This window comes from Cynocephalus volans, chromosome 4, assembly GCF_027409185.1.
Source record: "Cynocephalus volans isolate mCynVol1 chromosome 4, mCynVol1.pri, whole genome shotgun sequence".
Lineage (NCBI taxonomy): Eukaryota > Metazoa > Chordata > Mammalia > Dermoptera > Cynocephalidae > Cynocephalus > Cynocephalus volans.
This window is the reverse complement of record NC_084463.1, coordinates 110,998,164-111,015,663: the sequence shown is the minus strand read 5'-3', so window position 1 is coordinate 111,015,663 and position 17,500 is coordinate 110,998,164. Positions and strand designations below refer to the sequence as shown.

At 47.3% G+C, this 17,500-nt stretch overlaps 1 protein-coding gene across 2 annotated transcripts in view; it reads left to right on the top strand.

The window, feature by feature from the left end:
* The first annotated feature begins 1,519 nt into the window (after window positions 1-1,519).
* Window positions 1,520-17,500, top strand: part of IRAG1 (inositol 1,4,5-triphosphate receptor associated 1) — a 117,943-nt gene continuing 101,962 nt past the window's right edge. For both annotated transcript variants that reach the window (XM_063094330.1, XM_063094327.1), the window contains exon 1: window positions 1,520-1,586. In XM_063094330.1, coding sequence (XP_062950400.1) covers window positions 1,520-1,586 — 67 coding nt within the window. The remainder of the gene's footprint in view (window positions 1,587-17,500) is intronic.

Sequence of the window (17,500 nt, the reverse complement as noted above, 5' to 3'; positions counted from 1 at the left end):
TCTAATGCACAACTGAAGTTGGAGAAACAGTGCTAGAGAGTTTGGTAAATTCCTTCTGGCCCCTATACCTGTAATTCTAGTAGTTACTACCATGTGGCTTTGCCAGTGGGAGCCTGTACCTGCAGAGGGACAGGTGTGGACACCCAAGAGAAAGTATGGCTAGTGTCCAAGACAGCATCCTCTCATTTCATCCACAAAAATACAAGTATTTATGAAGGTAACAGACAGCATGAACTACACCTCCATCAGGGATCTCTCTCATAACCACTAGAGAGGCAAGATGGTCCGGTACTACATGCCTGAGAGAGGGGCTAGGACGGAGGCCCAGTGGAGAAGACCTGCCTCAGCTGGAGGGACTGACTTGTGGCCAGGAGCTGGGGATAAGGACTGTGCACAGCCTGCAACCATCACCAGGAGAACTTTAGGCCACAGGCCTGGAGCTCTAATCCCTAGCACTCTCCACCATGATTGGTCAATGCTTTCTGGGAGGCAAGTGATGGCCTAGGGCCAAGGTTCCTAGATTTAGCAAAGAAAATCTAAGATAAATGACACATAGTTTTTTAGTACAAGGATGTCCCATGTTTATCTGAAATTCAAATTTAAATGGGTGTCCTGTAATACATCTGGCAATTCTACTCAGGTCTTCTCCATGCTGTCTTTCACCCCAGAAGGGGTTGGGGCTCCCGTGTGGCTTGCCCTAAGCGTGGAGCTCCTTGATTTTGGCCTGCACCCAAGGGGGGTGAAAAACAAGTATGGACAGGGTGTGGACTTCCAGGAGAGAGGTAACCCTTCCTTACCCATGTCTGGGCAGGGGAAGGAAGCTAATTCATGCTGATCCAGCACTTACTGTGCTAAGCACTTGGATAGTATCTCATTTAATCCCCCTAACAACCCAGTGAGTGAGGAATTATCGCTATTATTCCCACTTTACAGATAAGGAGAATGAGGCTTCACGATGTTAAGACCACAGAGCTGTTAAGTGGAAGAGCAGGGGTTGACATCCCTGGCGCTGGTGCCAGGTCTGGGATCAGCTGAATCTCCCAGGCCATTTTCTCTGGTAATCCCAAGGGTTTAAGGTGGGAGCAGCCCCTGTCCCCAAATCCCCAGACAAGAAACATTCCCAGTTTCTCCTGGCACTGGGCCAGGGTCTTATCCAAGCTCACATGCTTGCTGGAGATTCCAGTCTGGGAGGCAGATCTGCAGAGTCTTCTTCATCCCTGTCTGGCTAGGACAATGTCCAGTGGCATGAGCTGCCCGTGGGCACTGCCATCTGCTGTGTGGGTACCCAGGGGAGGGGCCCAGGGCCAGTGGCTGCCTTGCAGGCCCAGCCTGCACTGAACCCTGAGGCTGGCTGATTGGCTTCCTCTGCCATTCACCCCCTGAGCCAGGCCAGAGGGGGCTCCTGGAGGAGCTCTCGGCTCTAAGTCCCAACCCCTCTTGGAGGAGGCGGGCGCCGAGGTTCTGCAGCCAGAGGCTTCTCAGCTTGGAGCTCCGGAGCCAGATGTAACATTGACCTTAAATGGTAAAAGCTCCCCAGAGTGAAGAGAGGCTGGCCAGAGGAGGAAAGGGGAATAACTCAGTTTTAGGTAAGTCGTTGCTATATCCTAGAATAACCTGCCTCTTCAGCCGGGAAGCGGAGGGAACCCTTCTCTCCTTAAAGGTACAGGGTGCAGGGATGGGGGGTGCTTAACTTTAACTTTCCAGGGGAGTTGCCTTTGTTGGGTGGCATTTCAGCAATTTTTATGGTTGCTGTCTTAAGTTTTAAATAAGAAGTGAATCTTGCCAGTCCTAACTGAACTAAATTATGCTGCTTTTGCTTGCTGTTGGAAAGCGTGCACAGGTTGGGATGAAAATGTGGGTTTTGACTGGAGATCCCACCCCTAGCTTCCTTATGGGCCCCTCTGCAGCAATGGAGGGGTCCTCAGATTATGCAAGCCTGCAGGCAGGGCTTTCTCCCCTCTTGGTCTCTCTCTCTGTCCCTCTGCACCCTCCTGCCTTGAATCTTGTGTTGGCCCAACCCGTCTTCATCCTTGACCCTACCCCTATTTCTGTCTCTGTCCCTTCTGTTTTGTGTTCTGGTCACAGGTCCTGTTTTTATCTCTGTCCCCTTCTCTCCTTTCGTCTCCAGCTTCCCCCCCTGTGATGGTTCCCTGCTCCCTAGAGGGGGTGCCCATGCCCCAGCCCTGCTTGCCCCCAGGGGCTCCACATTGAAGTTATTCCTAGGCACTCAGGCTGGCTTTCTCCAAAAGAAAGGCCAGTGAAGCCAGAGGCCAGAGAGAGGCCCAGCTGTCTTGTCCCCTCCTGCCCAGTAAACAATTGTAAAAGCCTGGAGAGGCTCTGCAGTTTGAGTAAACAGCAGCACGGGGCCCAGGACCCCTGGCCAGCATTCCAGCCTCCCAGAGTGGCAGCTGCTGTTCTCTTTACACTCTTCAGGCAGCTTGCTGGGGTGCCAGGGAGAAGTAAAGCAGCCCAAGGGCTTGTCTGAGCCAAGTTTTTTGCAGGGAGAAGGAGGAAGCTTCCCAGGACTGTTAGGCAGGGGTACAAGGGAGTCAGGACCTGCCAATAATTGTGTTGCCCCCATAGAGGGCAACAACATGCTGGCGAGGCAGTTGGAGTTACCTACGCCACCCCCGGCCCTCAACTCACCCCAACACTTTTATGGGGGTGGAAACTCAGGTGAAGTGACTTGCCTAAAGTCATACCACCAGGAGGAGCAGAGTTAGGACTAAAACCCAGGTCTGGATGGCTCTAACCCCAGTGCTCCTGCCTCTGCACACAACTGTGAGTGTGAGGGTACACTCCTGCCTCCAATAGTGTCTTGTGATTTTTGACCTAATGGACAACACAGTTGTCACTGCCATGTTTGTTCAGTCTATGATGTAGTGTGTGTGTGTGTGTGTGTGTGTGTGTGTGTGTGGGCGCGCGCGCGTGCGCGCGTGCACGCACCTGTGCGTGTGTGTGTTGGGGATGGCTGTTTGTACCTTCCTCAATGCTTGGTAGTAAGTGGGACATTCCTATACACTCTAAGATCATCTGGGAGGGATAACTATGTGCTTATTACTACAACATGATCAGTTATCCCCATAAATCTGTTTTCTGAAAAAAACAAAATAAAAAGTAAACAGGTAGTTCTCACTCTGTTGAACATTGTTCTAAGCCCTTTCCATTCAGCCCTACAGTCCTGCTCACTACAGAGCAGGGGTTATTATTGCCACCCTCATCCTGTAGATGGGGACATTTTAGCACAGAGCAGTCACACGGCTGGCATTTGACCCCAGGCAGCTGGGCTCTGGAGGCTCTGGTCTTGGCCACTGAGCTCTGTTCACCTCCACTGGGTACCCTTTCTGAGAGGGCAGCAGGGAAGAACCGACTCTCTTCCAACATGGCACATCTGGGACTTCCCACGTGGGATCTTATGTGCCCTTTACAGTGATGTCATGAGGATGTATCTTTACCTCAGTTCTGCAGGTGAGGACACTGGGGCTAGGGAGGTGATAAATGACTTGTCCAAGCTCACCCAGCCTCCAAGTGACAGAGCAGGGTAAGGAAGTTAGGGCCATGTGATGCTTTCTACTTGAAACTGAATTCCCAGGGGGCCCAGGGAGCTCATAGTTTTGGGGTGAGGGTTTCCATGAATCTGTAAGGGGAAGCTAGATTCCTAGCCTGATGGGCTGCACTACACGTAACGGGTTCTCAGCTTCCCAAACAACTCTGCCTGTTTCCTCTAATCCTTCGTAAAGAAGGTGGATGGACACACCGCATTCCTCCAGCAGGTGGAGACTGAGCCCGGCGAGGGCAGACACCCTGTCTCATGTCCCACTGTGCATCCATCACCCAGAATGATGCTGGAAGTGTGCTAAGTGCTCAGGATCGATTATTTTTGTATGACTAAGTGGACATAATGCTCACAAAGTGGGTCTGGTTAAACAGGACCTGGGTTTGTTATATACATGTACCTGAGTATCAGATTCTTCTGTCTGGCTTGAGAGGATATAAGGAGGGGGGTCTCAAGTTATTCACCCATTCCCATCCTGCCACCTCTCCTGGGCAGCCCCACAGAGCCACTGGGCTGCTGCAAAGCCATCCTCTCCCTGGCCTGGAAGTCAGCAGAGGGATTCTGTTTGCAGAGGCCCAGGTGGATGGGGAGAAGAGAACTTGGGGCCTCAGACTCTGCCAGTGCACCTGCCCCTGCCCCTGCCCCTGCCCGGCCCCTGGGGAACTATTTCAGTCTCGGGGACAGAGATGGAGCACTGACTTCTCATGTAGTAAATGTAAAAGGAAAGAGGGGAGGCAATGATATTGACTGAGCTCCTACTTTGTGCCAGGATCTATACTAGATCTATTATTTCATTTAATCCTTGTGTTAGAGATGAGGATGTTGCAGCTCAAAGAGGTGAAGTGACGTGCCTGGGCACCCACTGGTGATGGTGAGCAGGGATTCCAGCTCAGGCTGCTTTGGGCCCACTAGTTAGTAACTCAGGTCCCAGGGACAGTTATTGAATGTCACAGTCTAAATCATGGGAAAACCAAGAAAAGAGGGAAAGGGGATACAGGTTTGCCCAGCAGACCTCGGAGGCCAGACGCTGAGTTCAGGCAACAGCCCAGGGCAGCCTCACCATCAGGCCTTCAGATGCACAGTCTTAGCAGAGGTAACATGCACCCCTGATCTTGGATGGCCCTGCCTTCCCTGCAAGGGTCTTCTCCAGGGGAGATGGAAAGTAGGTGACAGTCATTCAGACAGACAGAAAATCTTCTTTCACAGCCAGCAACAGATGTAAAAATCAGTTTGCTGAGGCTGGGCTTAATCAGCACTGGATACTTTTTTCCTATATTTTTAAAATTTATGTTTATTTTGTTTTTTTTTTTTCCAGGTAATTAAAGTAATGTATATTTCTTGCTAAACTTTCTTGGAAAATACAGAAATGTATAAATAAGAAAATCAGAAATAAATATAAAGAAATAAAAAATTCCCCCAGAATTCCATTACTCAGAGATAAATATTGTTAATATTATAGTGTTTCTTTCTTTATATTTCTTTATATTTTATAAAACTAGGTTCTTACCATATGTGTGATTTTGTGGTCTGCTTTTTTCAACTGAACATTCTACCATAATCATGTTTCTATATCATTAAAGATTCTTCAGAACGTGATTTTCAGTGGTTGTATAATATAGAGTAGTGTTAGCTGTGCAACAGTTTAGTTATCGTTGCTCTCACTGGGCATTTGCAAATGTCGTTTCTCTGAGGACTGTCTCAGTGGCACACACAACATGATGGCTTTTCCATGCGTTCATAGTGTTTGGAGACTCAGCTCTCAGAGGCAGGCTTGTGTGGTGTGGCCCAGGTGTGGGCTTGTTCTGCAAGATGATTGATTGCAAATGGGATACTGACCCAGCCTTAAACACACCAAATCACACTGTAAAAACACTATTTCTTTCTAAGTTCCTTTTAGTCCTTCAGATCAAGGAGAAAGCCTCAATTTGAGGTAAGGTGACCAACTGTCCAGGTTTGCACTGCAATGAGAGCTGCCACAGGACTTTCCGTGCTAAAACTGGGACAGACCCAGACGAATCAAGAAAGTTGGTCCCCCTCATTTCAGCCTTGTGTGCCTTCAACATCTTTCTGACACTTGTTCATCTCCCTTTTTGACAAAGTGAGAGCCAGCCTTGGGCATGGAGCCTTTGGCAGACAAGAGCTAGAGTTTAATAATTGTTTTCGTTTCATTTATTTTTACAATAACTCTCGACTTGTGGTAAGTGGTACTGATTTTTCCATTTAAGGTAGGGATAATAAAGTTTCCCTTTTAAATAAATGTAATGGCAATGGTAGCTAACACGTATTGCGAACTTGCTGTGTGCTAGGCACTGTTCTAGTGCCGTACCTGCAGTAGCTCATTTAGTCCTCACAACAACCCTCTAAAGTAATTTCTATCATTATCCTCATTATACAGTTAAGGAAACTGAGGCACAGAGAGGGTGAGCAACTTGTCCACCAACCCAAAGCTAGTAAATGGTAGAGCTGAGAACTCACTCTTGGCTTTTTAGCCCATTGCTACTCAAGTTAAAGAATATTAATAAATGTATAGGTGGAACACAGACATGGCCAAAATTGTGAGTAGTGTCCAAATGACTCAAGTTTAGGAAACACTGACTTAGTCGAAATTGGGGTTTTATGAGCCTGGTAGAATTGGGGTATCAGTTATTGCCGGGTGTGGGAGAAGTGGAATGACCCCAGCAAAACTGAAGGAAAGTTAGGAACCTCTGGGCAGGTGGGAGGGGCTGGGAGGGATGGGACCATACATTGCTCACAGTCGCTTATAGGGGTGGGACATGGTTCCCATAGTGGCCACCCTGGGAAGGGACACACACAGGCCACAGAGTGTTCTGATTCTGACAAGCCAACCAGGAGGATGATTCCAGAGAGCCAAGGTTCCTGGTTCATCAGGAGAAGAAAGTTGAAGACATCCTTGACTTTGCTCATACAGGTGTGACCAACAGTGTGCTGGGCCCTGAGTCAGCAGATGGACTCAATGTCAACCTGCTCTTCACTCATTATCATGGTAGGGAGACAGTACTTCATACTGGAGGCAGCACAGTGACCCTGCAGTGACCATATGGCTCCATCACTGGCCAGCTGTATACCTCAAGCTGCACCTAATCTCTCTGAGCCTCAGTTTCCTCTTCTGTAATAATGATAGTGTCCATTTTGCAGGGTTAAATCCCTGAGCCAGTATCTATTCTTAGCACCCAGTATACATTAGCTATTATTAATTCTAGCATCCATCTGTCCGCCCTCTGGAAATTCCATCCTGAAGATTTCTGTCCCAGGTTTGAGGGTCTGACAATCCATAATCCTGGGTCCTATTCTCACCTCCATAAACACTGCAAGGAGAATCGTGGATTTATTCTCTAGAGGACTGGACATTGACACCTGGTGGAGCCTTTAAGTAAGCTCAATAAATAACACCTCTTTCCTTTACTTAAGTTCTAAGCCTTGTTGAGAATTTAGAGAATAATATTACCCTTATAGCTAATAAAGCTTGTGGTTTACATAGGCAGGCAAGTAGGCTTTCTAACACTGTATTAAGCCGACTTATGCCCTAGCCAGTGTAGTACTCTCTGGTGAAGGTGGGGCCCCTTAAGTCTTAGAGCCTGGAGGTGCAGAGCAGAATGTATGTTCCCTGCAGGCTGCTCATTCCCTAGAGACAGGGAAGAGGAAAGGGCTGAGATATTCATGCTAACACTTCTCAGAACTCACCCCAGGACAACCGTAACCCTGGGGTAGAGCCAGGAGTATGACATTCTTGGGAAGACAGTGAGGGCCTGGCCAAAGCCCTGCTGCAAAGCCGGTCAATCAGGTGCTGTGCACCTGATGAGACTGGTGCCTTGCCCTAGTGAGAGACAGGGAGGGCTGAGGCTGCAGGGGCTGCACATGGTCCCGTGAGGGTGGGCACCCCAGCTCCTGCCTTTTCCACTTGATGGAACTTCATCCTTTCTCCTTCAGAGATGGCTGGCGGGGGACTTGTTTGATGCAGAGACCTTCCTTGGACAAGATAAGCTAGAAGTATCTGGGATGAATTTTCTTTTAGGCAACTCCTGACAGGGAGCAAATGATCTCTTAACCCCCTTCTTCTTCTGGTTACTTTCGTACAGGTAGACAAGATGAGATAGGGGAAGGGAACTAACACTATTTGAGCATGTTGTGTGCACCAGGCATTTTATATATAAAATAGCAAGAACAAAGCCCAGGAGGCCCCAGCACTACTGTTCGGAGCTGAGGCCCTGGGCTCTTGGGGCAGGAGTCCGGGGCAGCTGCCCCATTAGGCCTGTTCTACTTTGTACCTCTCTTTTGCCTTCTTTCAGGATGTGACAATCTTTATCAGGTCTCATACACTTGTTCATGAACAGGCCCCTTCCTTTGCTTAGAAGGAAAATACAAGTCTAGAATCATGAGCTTTTTACTGGCAAGAAATGTTCCCTACACAGTGTGTCTTGAGTCACTCTCTATGGCTCAAGATTTGTGAACTAAAAGTTAATGTCTATTGTCATGGTCACCCAGTCTGCTTCAGAGACAGTTTGGACTACTGGTTGACCTGGGTTCAAATCCTAGTGCCACAACTTATTATGTGATCCTGGGTGAAAGATCTAACCTCTCTCTGTCTTACTCCCCTTACCTATAAAATGGGGCTGCTGCTGATAATAATATGACTTGCTGAAAGGGTTGTGATAAAGTGGATTGCTGTATCTAAAGTACTTATACATGAATAAGTACTCCATAAAAAATTATTATTATTGGACCCACATTAATATTGAGCACATGGGACTCTTCTATTTTTAGGACCCCAAATAGTCAGGTTTCCCCAAAGTCTGTCTTGTTATGATAGTTTCAACCTCTTTTGGGGATTTCCTTGGTTAAAAGAATGTAATTCTTCCTGGACTTCTTACCTAAGACATCTTTTTTGTTTCCTATCTGAGGTCCAACTGGCCTCTAATGTACATTGGAAGGTGGTGATGAGGAGGATGGGTATTGTCAGGAGGAACTTGCCTAGTTGGCTTCTAAGAGGCCTCCTTAAGGAGCATCATTTTGGGGATGTTCTAGGGTTCTGGGCCTATCCCTAAGCCTGGTGAGTGACCTGGAGTTGATTGCACACGTAGAGACTGACTCATGATAATTAAACTCACAAGAGACTGAAGTATACAATTCTGAATGTCTACATGCTAATAATGTATGATGGAAGATAACCCCTTCCAATGACCAAAACTGCTTGGGAGATAGAGATGTTGGTTTGAAGGCAGAAAGTTCTGAGGGATAGTTCACCCAGGCCATGAAGCAGCCCACAGCAGAGAGACTTCCCCAGAGCCCAGGAGAGGTCTCTCTCCTCTGGGAAGTTTAGATGAGTGAAGTTTCTCTTCACTGTAGAAAAGCACTCTATAAATGGTGGTTATTAGGTGGTATTCACATAGCCTGTCTCCAGGTAGCACACAAGAAATATCAGATTCCATACGTATTGGTTAAAGTTCTTTGGTTACCAAGTATTAAAAACCTATCTTGGCTAACTTAAGTGAAAGTTGGGATTTATTGGAAAGTATTTCAGAGAATCAAAGGAAAAAGTGGATAGCCAAGGCAGGACTCAGGTCATCTCTGGGAGCCTGGCAGCAGGGAATTGCCAATTTTTTCTCTAGAGCAGAGGTCTTCAAATTTTTGTGATGGTGCATCTTATTAGTTAAAAAATTTTAGCATCCACCTCCAATGTATATATATTTTTTATTTTAAATCAAATTCATGAGCTATTGTATTACTATGTTAATACTTTACAAAACATGTAAAATTAGATGTTTTAAAAGAATGAGAAAGGTGAAATAATATTTTGAAAACCATGCTTTATTTATTTAATTACTTAAATGATGATAACCATGTACCAAGCACCCTAAGTGTTTTGCACTGATCCCCTCACCTAAAACAACAAATCCTGTCACGCGGGTGATTATATCATCTTTATTTTATGACCAAGGAAACTCAGGCTTAGAGAAGTTAAGTAACAAGTTTGAGATAACAGGCTTTCACCTCTCAAAGTGTCCTCCAGAAACCAGTAGCACGGGAATCACCTGAGGGCTTGTGGAATGCTCTCCGGTCCAAATGTAGACCTACTGAATCAGAGTTTACATTTTTAACAAGACCTACAAGTAATTTGGATACACATTAAAGACTGAAAGATGCTGGCCTAGGAGATGATTTAATCCCCAGCAGTATGACTTTGGAGGTTATGCTCAAAATCTCTCTTTTATTTTAACTTCTAGAAAGAGGGTGAGCTATTTAAGAACAGCAGCACCAGTAGCTTACTGAAAAGCTACAATTTACATCCATGATTTCCAAGCCTAACAATCAGGCTGTGATCAGCTCTCAGGATGCTGAGGCTTAGAAGCCAACAGGCAGCAAAGACAGTCCCAGGCGTCTGACCCATGGCCTGTCCCACCAGCCCTGCAGCAGCCTCTCTCCTGACCTCCCCACCCCTCCACCTGTGCGTGGCCTGCATGCGCAACCCCTCCTCCGTGCTGCAACTCAGTGCCTGCTGGTTGTGCAGGCGGCCGAGAGGGATGAGCACTCGGCCTTGATGGGCCTCATATTCTTCCCTGCTGGGATAGATCTAAGAGATCGGGGCATCAAAACTGGGGTCTGGAGGGCCGGCCCCTGGCCCACTCGGGAGAGTGCGGTGCTGACAACACCAAGTCAGGTGTTAACAGATCCCCTTATCAGTCATCATTAAAAAAAAAAAAAAAAATGGGGTCTGGTGGCAAGGACCGCTTGGGTTCCAGCTTCTTGCGGCAGGTAGGGCACTCCTTGTCCCCGCTCCACGGAGCTGTGACAACGCAGGCAGAGCGGAATCTGTGGAGGCAGTCCCTGGGTCATGGTGTCCTCCAGCATGTCCAGGCACACGGGGCCCAGGAGTTCTGAGAGCAGCGAGCGAGGGGAAACCGCGGTCTCTGCGCCATCCATGACGGTTTCCTGCGGGGCCCTGTGCAGCTCCTGCAGACTCACTTCCCCGTCTCGCCGGCATTCTGGGCATTCGCCGACGTCGTCATGGTGCTCGGGCACAGACCCCCACCAGGACTCGGGCAGCCGATGAGGAGGAGAGGCAGGCTGGCTCCAGCCGTCCGCGCCCCCGCCTGCCGCCGCGCCTGTCCCCGGGCCGGCCCGGGGCTCCCGGGCCGAGTTCGCTCCCGCCGCGCCCGCGGCTCAAACCGCAACCCCCTCCGCCGCCGTCGCCAGGGCCGGGCAATGGTGCTCTCTACCCATGCAGTGCCAACAACTTTTCTGCTTTCCTTCAAGTATTCTTTAATGAGAGAAACGTGATCGATTTGGCTTCTTTAAGAGGCAAGAGAAGGAAATAGGGTTATCAGAAGCCAGTGAGATCCGGAGCCAGGGAAAGGGAAGAGGGTCCTTCCAGAACGAGCTGTAGTTACAAGAGACATGGTCATTGCCAGAGATGCTCGGCTGCAGCAGGGAGGCAGCAGGGAAGGGAAGGCCCAAACATCTCCCTCCTCCCACCTCCTGCTGGTCCATTGACCACACTCAGCCAGCAAGCAAGGAAGCCACAGTGATACATCCCATAGGTGCCATCCTGGAGCACAGAGCAGAGAACAAGTCAGGAGCAGAGCAGGCAGAGGAGAGAGGACAGAGGAAAAGCAGCTCAGATATACATGTGGAAGGGGGCATCCTTACCTAGTGAACTGTGATGCTAAATTTTCAGTTTTATCCTCCAGTTTGCAAAACTTTTTGAGAGTTTCTTGTGGTTTTATTAGTAGTCATATCTTCAGTCCACATTTTTTGCATGGGCCTTTTAAGCCACATGCCCATTTTATGATGGTTGGTTTGGTTAAAACTAGATAAATATATTTCACTGATCCATTTACTAGGGCACGCACAAACTGCGTCACCCTTCCCTGAAAGCAAATGAATACACGAGGATGCTCTGTCAGTCATTTAGCACTGTGGAATTTCCCCTGTTCCCTTAGGAAATCACACAAAATGGACATGACAGTGACCTTTCAACATGTGGACCGAATAAGGGCACCAATGCCAATTTGTTTATTAAATATTTTAAAAGCTTACTTTGTTCCTACTTTTAAATAAAAATAGATAGCGGTTCCAAATTTTCTTCCTATCTTCCACTGAATCATTTTGCATTCCCTGGGCAAGCATACTCCACTATGACAACCAATGCTGTAGGGCACAGGCCCAGCTTGACCAGCTTCAATGGCTCCTAGTCTCTCTCTAAGGTCTCGAGAGAAAGAACCTGATAGGACCAGCATGGGTCAGGATCAATCAGCCACGGTCAAGGCACAGGATCATGGGGTCTAGAGGTGGCTCTGGGAGCCATCATTGTGTATAGGGGTTCCTCCTAAAGAAGGGGAAATTGATAAAAGCAGAAGTGTCTTCAAAGGATGTCATCAATTGCTGACTTATAATTGCCTTTCTGTCCTGCCCTCTGGAGATGTCAGTTAAACTTCCCAACTCTTTAGCCACATATACAGAGAATTTCTTGGGTTACTTCCATAGATTATTGATCCTGCCCATTTCGTGTGGGTATGTCACCTGTTAATACCTTGAAGGGCAGCCTTATTTCCTTGCTATCATCCCTGTGGATAGCCAACATTCCCAACATCTCTGGGATTCTCAGGCCTCACCCTGACTTAGGCACAGACTGTTTCTTAGGCCAGCTGAGCCTGGCAGAGAAAAGTGGATGTGGTTGGGGACAGATCTGGCATATTAGATCCAGAAACTCTTGGCGAGTTTTCCCTATATCACCATTCCTACAATTTTTGACACAAAAGTTGCTTAGGCACACAAACAAAGAAAGCCTGACTTTTCAGAATCCTGGAGGGGAAGATTCCACTTACTGAAATCTCCAGGGACTTGTTTCACATGACAACAGCAAGAGTAATAATAATATTACTGTAACAGCTGTCATTTACTGAGCACCAGCAAATACTGTGTTAAATGCTTCATGTGTATAATCTTATATTTTTACAACACCCTATGCGTTAGGTAATAATATTTTCTCCATTTTACTGATGAGAAAATTGAGGCTTTGTGAGGTTGAGTAGTGCACTCAGGATTCCACAGCTGAAAAGTGGCAGAGCCAAGGCCATGTCGCCCTTGGTGCAAAGTGCACGCAGCTCATCGATGGATAAAACTCCCTCTTGGAGTTTATCAGGCCAGGAGGGAGTAGAGCCTGGGCCAGTAAGATTGCAAAAAAGGTAGACCATCATGGATTTATGGAAAGATTATAAGGGAAGCTAGCTAGCACCATGGCAAGTTTATAGCAGGTCCTTGGTAGATGTTAAATGAATGAATGAACAAACAAGTGAATGAACAAACCCTCCCAGGTTTAAAGACAGTGAAGGTCTTCCAATCTCCATCCCTGGTGCCACTTCCAAAGCTGAAAAGAAGAGAGAATGGCAGCAGTGGTCCTAGATTCTAGGTCAGGCTCTGCCTCCAAAGTACGTTGTGCCCTTGAGCAAACCAATTCTCCTTTCTCAGGGCCTTGGATTCCTCATCTGTGAACTATTCACTCCCAAGACCCAGTGATTCACCCCAATAGTCACATGACTGAGACCATCCCAGAGCAATAATTGTGCCAGACCCTGTGTCTGTGACAAGGAGGAGGATTGCAGGTGTGTTAGTAGAGTCAGCTGTTATTGTGCATTTTCTAAAAGCCCACTCGGTGCCTTTGGAGACAGTTAGAACAACTGGCATCAGGTCCAAAGTAAACGGAAGGATGTTTTTTTGTTTGTTTGTTTGTTTGTTTTTTGGCAGCTGGCCGGTATGGGGATCTGAACCCTTGACCTTGATGTTACAACACTGGGAAGGCTGTGTTTTTAAGAAAACATTTACTGCTAAAGGGAATGCCTATCCATTCTCTTTCTTGTTAACAAGGCACTTGACTCATGCTTTAGACATACTGCTCAGAACAGAAACGATGGTCTTGTTTTGTCACTTACAAAGGCAGTCATTAGAGCTTGGTCCCTCTTCCCTCACACTCTAGGGCCAGCTTCTCCCAGCTCTCCAGCTCTGGGAGCAGATGGGTATGCCCTATGGCAGTAGGAGGTGGGGACAAAAAGACTGGATTTCAGTTCCTTGAAAGGGATGAACGTCACAGGCACTAGTATTTGGGGGCCTCCAGGAGGTGTCAGGTACCCCCTCAGAGCTCCCTAAGTAGAAGTGATCCGTTGAACTTGAGGAGACCCAGGCAAGTGGTTCAGGCAGCTAACTGACACCTGCACAGCACTTTCTCCGACTGTATCACATTGATCCCAAGGATCCACGGAGCCATGTTATCTGTGTAAACTTTCATGAATTCTGTGGATTTCACAGTTTAATGCACTATAGGTAGCACAATCCCTCCCATGGCCCCCATCCACAGGATCCCTTTAGGAATTCTATGGGCCATAGACACTTTTGCCTTCATGGGCCCCTTCCTCCTTAAGAAAATATTAAAATTTTTATTCTATGACCACATTGGTGGGAAGATAAATATATTAATGTTATCTGTTAAAACATTTTCTTTGCCTAGAAGTTTGTTCTTTTCTTCTGATTTTAAGCGAAATTAAAGCATTTTCATGGGCCCTAAGCACTGTTCCTACTGTTCTTGTCCCTGTCACCTTACTCTTCAGAGTATGGTCTAGGAACCAGCAGCATCACCAGGGGACGAGTTAGAAATACAGAATCTCAGAGCTGCCTCAGACCTCTGCACCTTCCCAAGACCACCAGGTGATTGTCTGCACAGTATAGCCTGAGACACACTGCCCACTACACTGTCCCATGGTATGGTGGGAAAATCTGAATCACAAGACACACACTGTTACCCCCAAATTACAGCAAGAAGTTTAATGACAGAAAATCCTATATGGAAGATACATGCAGCATTAATTACATGGCTACATAAGTGCAAGAATTCCTGGATGGCCCTGTCTACCAAAAGGCTTCTCTTCTGTTAACCAACTGGTGCTTTCCCTGCTCATCACCCCCCTCACCCAGTGGAGAAGCGAGCCTTAGGGGAAGGGGTGCACTTGGCTTCTGAGTTAATTCTTCCAGCTTTCCTAGGAAGCACATGGCCTCCAGAGCCATCTCAGCAGACGAAGAAAGGGATGCAGGAGGCACCAGCTCCAAGTGCCTCAACCCTGAGGTGGCACACAGTCTGTTGGCCAGAGCTAGTCACCTGGCCTCAACCAACTGCAAGAAGGCTGGGAAATGTAGGGGAACACATGAATATTCAGGGAACACTGGCTATTTCTCCCACAGGTGGACTATTCGTGAGGCAAGTTACAGTTACTGTGGAGTCTGAGACCATCCAGAAGGTGAGAAATTAAGGAACTGTAATGTGGGCAACCAGAGACTCAGCACCTGCAGAGAAGTCTTAGAAATGCTGGGAGGATTAACTCAGCAGCAAGTGCACACCCTCCCCCAAGGTCTTACTTCTCCAATAAGGAGCAGCAGGGTACCATCAGCTGGGTAAGGAGGAGACTGGCTTGGGCAGACAAGCCCATCCAGGAGTTCTTGGCACATATATACCCACTTAATGCTGGATATTTCTTCCTTATAGCTTTTCTACTATAAAACTTCTTGCTCCAAGATGGAGGTGGGCATCCCAACTTGTGTTAAAACTTAAGTCAGCCAGATGTACATCCAACGCCACTGAGATTTGGGGTTTGTCTGTTGTTGCAGCAGCTACTGCTTATTATTCCAATTCATCACCCAAGAACCCTTGTCATGGGAGCCCTCTCCCATTCCACCAGAGGGGGGGACACTTACCACCGGTTGTTGGTACTGCCTCCCCCCGCCACTTCGCTCGTCTTGGCCAGAGTGGCCATTCAGGTCTCTTTGCGTCCTCAGTGCTCTAAGCCCAACCTCTCTAGGCCCTCTCCCTGGATTAGAGTCCTGTCACATTCTATTTTATAGGAAGGGAAACTCAAGATCCAATTGGTAAATGAGTAAATTGGCTTCAGAAGCTAGGTCTTCTGACTCCTCTGTGCATGTCTGTGAGAGAGGAAAAATGAAGTAGAAGTAGACAAAGGCCTCCCCAGCCATCAAGGATAGGACATGGTATTCCTAGGGGACCAGGATCATCTTTTACCTGGCTCCTTGCCCACTGTCTTGTGCTGAGAGGTTTTATAAAATTAGAGGTTGCTGGGGTCTGAGGGCACAGAGTGTCAGGAGCAGAATACTGCTCCTGGGGGACTGTGGAAAATCCCCTTCCTCAAAGCTCTTGAGGGATTAAAAATGCCGCTTAACATTTAGTGATCCCTTACTATGTGCCAAACATTGTTCTAAGAAATCTGTCTATCTATCCACGCACACACACACATAAGATAATCTTCATTATTATCATTATTCATGTTTTACCAATGAGGAAACTGAGGCATAGGAAGATGAAGTAACTTGCTACTGCACGGCAGGGCTGGGATGTGAGCCTGAGCATCCTTTTCTCCACGGCCTGTGCCCACAACCATTCTACTTTCTCACCTCCAGACCCCTCTAATCCGAGAGAGCTCAGGGCATCTCAGACTAGTGTTTTGAAGAGGACACTTTGAGATACTCCTTAAAAGAACAAGTTTGGAAAACATATCCTCTTGTTCCCTTCTTGGAGATATGTACTGTATATTTGCTTCTAAAGGCTCTGAGAAGTCCTACAGGACAGATAGTTGTCTAGCTCTGATGTCCCCAAATGTATTACAACATGAAACCTTTCTTTTCAGAGCTGCATCTGAAAACATCATCTAGAACAAAGGTTGTATAGAGCATACTCTAGGAAAAGCTGGCTAGGGGCATTCTTGTTTGAGTGGATTCAGGATGGATCACATGGCATCTAGAGATTCCTTGCTGCCTGCCGAACTGCCAGGGAAGAACTAAGTGGGTCAGGTCAGCCCCAAAAGCTCTTCCCTGGGAGGCAGACAGTGGCCAGAGTGGGGAAAGCATGGGTTCTGATGGTTTGCAATCCCTGCCTGGCCATGCATCAGTTCTGTTACTTTGGAGAAGTCACAGTACCACACTGAGCCTCAGTTTCCTTATCTGAAAAATAACATCCACTTCATAGGGCAGTCAGGGTCTGAGTGAGTAAACATATGTAAAGCATCAGGCACGTGGTAGGCCTTTGATGAACAGTGAATGCTGTTGCCATTACCTGTCATCTATTTTGTTTGTCTCATTCTTTACAGTCTCCTGGTCCCATGTAGAACTGGGATACTAGAATTGGGAGCTTCCAGTGAGCAGGCTGGAAACAACTCCACAATGTCAGGCTAAAGGTCATTGTGCCTCTTTTCCACTCCAAAGAGCTCAGGGGACTCCTCAGTCCAAGGGATAGTTTCCTCCTGAGAAGGGAAAAGGGACATTTTGGGTAGACCAAAAGAATAGGCAGGAAATTTAGAGAGCTGAGGTTGAGCTTATGGGGTTGAGCTCAGATTTAGCCTCATATCAACTTCAAAAGACAGTATTAACTCAGGATCCCAGAAGGTGCCAGAAGACCCAGAAAAGGTAAAAGTTGGTTTCCTTGGTACAGGCAGAATCTTCCCCAGGAAAAAGTTTTGATTGTAAATGAGGTGCCCACAGCAGAGCATGTGCAGAGCTGCCTAGAAAGGGCAGCGCTAAACACTGGAGGATCTGAGAATAAATTTCAGAAGGTGGTTATTTTAAAAAGATCTTGGACAGAGAGGCAAATTGAGAGAGGACCACTGTGGTGGCATGAAGAGGGCACTGGATCGGTCTCGGCTGGACCCCTAATGGCTGTGCAATCTGGCAGAGTCACTTCACCCCACTGAATCTCAGCCTCTGCATATGAAAAACACACAATGGCATCTGCTTTGTAGTATTGCTGTGAAGAGAAATTACAGAGTGGATCTGAAATAGCTTAGACAATGGGAAGCTCTAAATAGCAAGAGATTAGTGTTAAGAACTAGGAACACCCTTTAAGGATTGCCATCAGGAGATGGTGATCAAGACGAA